The sequence below is a fragment of the Penaeus monodon genome, chromosome 11 (genome assembly GCF_015228065.2).
Source record: "Penaeus monodon isolate SGIC_2016 chromosome 11, NSTDA_Pmon_1, whole genome shotgun sequence".
NCBI classification, from domain to species: Eukaryota; Metazoa; Arthropoda; class Malacostraca; order Decapoda; family Penaeidae; genus Penaeus; species Penaeus monodon.
In genome coordinates, this window is record NC_051396.1 from 1,619,065 (window position 1) to 1,624,064 (window position 5,000).

A 5,000-nucleotide genomic window follows, 5' to 3' on the forward strand; every position below is an offset into this window, starting at 1 on the left:
GCAAGTACGTCTTTTCTGTACACGGTTGAGAGCATTTCTCTATGATTCAGTTATAACCTTTAAACTACGCAAAATGCAGATTCTCTGCCTGGATGGGATTAACTGAGGTCGAAGGACATTTAATGGTTCTCCTCGTGTTCATTTTGCCACCATCCTACAGACCATCGAGTCTCTGCCGGAGCAATGCACTGAGCTCAAGTGAGCTCTAACCGACGGGAACCCGACGGTGCAGCCGATGCCCATCGACGGATGCAGCTGTACCGCCGTCAGGGCTCTCCCGACCGACCACGAAGCGGAGGACCTCCACGCCCAGACCCGCCAGACCAAGAGCCAGTGTCTGTTCAACGGCCAGCTCAGGTGGGGCGGCGCCGTCCTCGACCGGATCGACGAGAATTGCGTCAAGCTCGTCTGCAAGAGTGTGGACGGCGCGCAGAACTTCATCGAGACGCAGGTCACTGCGGGCTGCACCTGCACGCAGCAAAGTGATTTCGGTCTCTTGCTTCTCAGACCAGGTCTGCCCCTTCCCGCTCGGAAGTTTTGAGGATTTCAAACAAAAGGCGATTCTCACACGTAGTAAATGGACTTTTTTTAGTAGCATTTCAAATACTTCACACTCGATGCATAGAACATAAAACCAATCCTTCCTTCCCACAGCAACCACGAGTACGACCACAACGGCACCCTCTACCACGTCTACAATCACATCTGCAACATTAACTACATCTATAGCAAACACATCCACAACTCTAACTACACCCACAACTCCAAATATACCCACAATTACCAATCACACAACTACCACGCCCATGACAACCACACCCACAACCACAACAACCACACCCACAGCAACCAAAGAAGACTCCATAATCAAGGACTGCAAGGAGGAGATCACCACAGAGCCGCCCACAACCACAATGTCTGTCAAACACCACCCAAGCCTGTGTTGGGACGGACAGTGTTACTGCTTAGGCTCTTGGTCCATTCTGAGCCTTAGGTGCCAGTGACTGTAAATAAAACTATAATAAAACGGATTCAGTATCATTCTGCAATTCAGTTATTACATGAAACGTTGAGGTTCTATGGAAATCAAACACGCGGTTCTACATTTTAGCTCCTACTCAAAAGTGACCTTGTTGGCAGTATGGATTCCGAAGGTGTGGCTCCTCGTCGTCGAAGTTAAGCGTGGCGTGTAGTCCACCAGATTCCGGTCTAGTGTTGCGTATGGTCAGCACTGGGTTCTCGTGCATGGCATTTGCTTCAGAAGTCATGGAGACCCCGGAGGTTCTCATGATGTTCTCTCTTGACGTGTGAAAACATTTTCCTCAAAATAGTTCAGTCCATGCTACGTCCATGTGCATGAAACGTATGTGAACCTAACCTCTCGCTCAAGCAGTATGAATATCAGTCTGAGTAACAGGAAAGAGTAATATTCATTTTCCTTTTAAAATTCTATGAGTTTTCTATGGGAGCGTCACTTTCTCCTGTCTTCCTCGTAATGTTGTGTGTGGTAATGATAACCTCATATTGATGCTAAACTATTAGGGCGAAAATCAATTTCTAGTAAATAAGGATGCCAGGAAGACCTCCATAGGCGGCATCTATTCAACAAATGATATCATCATGGGTATGGCTACACTTGTTAATTAACTAATCGTAAAAAGCAGGAGGGGCTGCACGCGACGAGTTAGCTCTGCCCCTTATATCCATTCCTTTTGAATGTTAAATTAATTATCTAATGGCACAAGAGAATAGTGCAATAACCTTTTTATTTAAGCACTACTTTAATCCCTTTATCCAAACCTCACAGAATGGATAATATTGTTTAATCTAGAGTGCATTTCTTCTTAGATGTAATATGCAACAATTTTGGCAGAAATATTTCTTAACAATATTTTCTTTTCCTTTCGGTTCAAGAGGAATATAGCTGAAGGGGGTACACTAGAAACAGTGATACGAAGCAGTGATTATTCACTGTTCGGCTTGCATGAATTAATCTGAGAAATTCAGGGATTAAAGTACCAGATGAAATTAATCACGCATATAATGTTGACAGTAACAGGCAAATTTCCCATGCGTGCAACGGCAGAAGCAAGTGGTAATCAAAGGACAATGTTTACAAATTTCGAAAACCATGTGTGTCTAACAGGTTATATAAATTCCAGTAACATACTTTTAATAGTTCACATATATCTAACTTCTGCGCCATAGATTATATATGGTGTTTGTTATTTATTACACCATAAATTTCCAGCCTGTGTAGTCGCGCGCGTCTGAAAATTACATACGTATTCCAGGGTTATGTCTTCATAACATACTGCATTTTCCTCAACGCGTTACATCCATCCAGCAAGTCTTATGAATGAGCAGGCATTCCCATAAGCACATTCAATTTGCTGGTGTAATTTTTGTCTGTTTGCAAGTCTCCTAACTGCTGTTTATTCATGATGCGACAGGTTGTAAAATGCGTTAATAAATGGGTTGTTTCTGTCAAAGGATTTTTAGCGTGGCTCGTAATTAAGCTTCTGTTTTGCAACAGTATTTTGTAGATGCGATGGCTCTGCTGGTGATGAGGGATAGAGATTGCAACTTTGTTATCGCTAGGGTAGAAACTGCTTCATTGTACTTTATCGGTATTATCATTATTACAATTATTAGTCGTACCACCAGTACCAGCACTGCATTATTGTTTTTCATCAGCGTCGATATTGTGATATTTGTTGTTATGGTTATCATTACTGCTATCATCACTAATTAACATTACTGTTATTATCATTATCATTGTTATTTTAGAAGTAGTAGTAGTAGTCTTAATATTGCCATCATTGCCATCGTTATCATCATCATTATTATATTTATTAACATCATCACTGTCGTCATCATTATAATCCACATATTTATCTTTCAAGAATCTACAGAATAAATGTTATAGGTGAATACGTGTACATAATTGTCTAACTCATTCAGCTAACCGTTTTCTGTCGTTTGTGAATGAATGAAATAACAAATTCTGAAGGAAATACCTTAGATCACCGAAAAAACGATGTTCTCTTGTTAACATTTTGCAGACAAAAGACTGGCGAGATTTGTTGATAAAGAAACTGACGATAAGAGTAACACGCAAGCGCCATCTATTGCTGTGGTTCAGAACTTTAGGAGGCCTGGCATGCCGAACCAGGCTCCTTTCCTACCTATGATTTATAGTCACTGCTCTTACATTTTATGAAGAAATTGCCTAAGCAGTTAGGAAGTACTTGGTCAGTCTTTCTTAGTGAACCATTATATCATAAATAGAAGCCCACACCCATAATTTTACTTCAGGCCAGTTCCCGTTGGTGATTTTTTTTCCGAGCTATAATTGCTGGCTGTAATTCTGCTTGACTGAGGGGACAACGTTGGAGTACCGAGTTAGTTGTTGTTATCGAGGTATGACCATGTAGTCTGGCTAGCAACCGTGACAGCAGAAGGCCTACTCTGGAAAAAAAAAAATAGTGAAAAAACTATTCCAAGTTCACCAAAACGACTTGCATTTAATTGGTTGTTAAAGTGTTCAGTGTGACAAATATAACTTCATAGAGCAAGAAATATATTTAACTGTTTTTTATTATAATTATCTTTCGTCAAAAATACACGTATTCTGTGAAGATTTTCGTTTTCTTTCTTTTTCTGCAATTTATTGTTTATAGATCTTTGCATTTTATAATAACTTTATTCAATCCACCATCAAAGAACATCTGATTGCTGACTATAAATTCAATTTTCCATCCATCCCTTAAGACCTTAAGAGTAGATCCTCATGTATTAAACGCTTGAACCATATTGAAAATGTTATTTAGCCAAGGTTGCGGGAGTTTGTTTTATTATTTCAATCTAAAGAGACTTCAAGAGTCCAAAATCGACCTGTGACTAGGGAGTGACGGTGTCAGTGCCAGCGCAGGCCTCGGTGGTGTCGGTCGCAGAAACTGTGGTTGTGGGCGCCTCTGGGGTGGTCTCCTCCTTGCAGCCCTTGATTGTGGAGTCGTCTGCGGTTGTCATTTCTGTGGTTGTAGTTTGTGTGGTTGTTGATGTAGCTGTTGTTGTTGATAAGGTTGTGGTAGATGTAGGCGTGGTTGTAGTGGAAGTGGTGGTCGTGGTTGTAGTAGTGGTTAGCGTGGTTGCAGAGGTGGTGGGCGTGGTTGCGGATGTAGTGGGCGTGGTTGCAGTAGAAGTGGTGGGCGTGGTTGCAGATGTAGTGGGCGAGGTTGTGGACGTGGCAGAAGTTGAAGTCGTACTCGTAGTTGCTGTTAGGAGGAAGGGTTTCAGATAAATTATGTGTATTTAGACTGAATCACTCCAACTAATCATACGCATTGTTTTTACTGTAACATCGACTCGTCCTCCTTCTTGTAATATATTCTTCAGATGGAAAAGGAATTGTGGGGGAATAGGCTTAGCAGATCTAAACAATGGACTTACATTGCTGTGTGCAAGTGCAGCCCGACGTTGTCTGCAACTCGGGATAATTCTGCGCGCCGGCCACACTCTTGCAGACGAGCTTGACGCAGTTCTCGTCGATCCGGTCGAGGACGGCGCCGCCCCACCTGAGCTGGCCGTTGAACAGACACTGGCTCTTGGTCTGGCGGGTCTGGGCGTGGAGGTCCTCCGCTTCGTGGTCGGTCGGGAGAGCCCTGGCGGTGGTGCAGCTGCATCCGTCGATGGGCATCAGCTGCACCGTCGGGTTCCCGTCGGCGGACCACTTGCACTTGAGCTCAGTGCATTGCTCCGGCAGAGCCTCAATGGTCTGCGAGATGATGTTGGGAAAGTGTGCAGTTGTGTTAGTATATGTACAATATTACTTTAAGATCATGGATATGCAGTGTTGATAACAGTAAATTGTTCACACTCTAATGAACAAATCCTATCAAATGTTACTGTATGGTAAATTTACCTGACCTCCCCAGTATGTAATGCCGTTGTATTCGCATGTACCGGCTCGAAGGTTGCCGCCCTCTGCCAATCCTATA

The 5,000-nt window shown here is 42.9% G+C and overlaps 2 protein-coding genes across 2 annotated transcripts in view; one reads left to right on the top strand and one right to left on the bottom strand.

Moving 5' to 3' along the window:
• The first annotated feature begins 235 nt into the window (after positions 1-235).
• Positions 236-1,311, top strand: LOC119579103 (transcription initiation factor TFIID subunit 12-like). Its single transcript, XM_037926841.1, has 3 exons — positions 236-512; positions 655-994; positions 1,155-1,311. Exons 1-3 carry the CDS (start codon positions 236-238, stop codon positions 1,309-1,311), a joined length of 774 nt encoding a protein of 257 aa, XP_037782769.1.
• Positions 1,312-3,690: 2,379 nt separating this feature from the next.
• Positions 3,691-5,000, bottom strand: part of LOC119579112 (integumentary mucin C.1-like) — a 2,212-nt gene continuing 902 nt past the window's right edge. The window contains exons 2-4 of the mRNA XM_037926847.1: positions 4,925-4,995; positions 4,453-4,777; positions 3,691-4,277 (exon numbers count right to left, since the gene is read on the bottom strand). Coding sequence (XP_037782775.1) covers positions 3,904-4,277; positions 4,453-4,777; positions 4,925-4,995 — 770 coding nt within the window. The 3' untranslated portion in view covers positions 3,691-3,903. The remainder of the gene's footprint in view (positions 4,278-4,452; positions 4,778-4,924; positions 4,996-5,000) is intronic.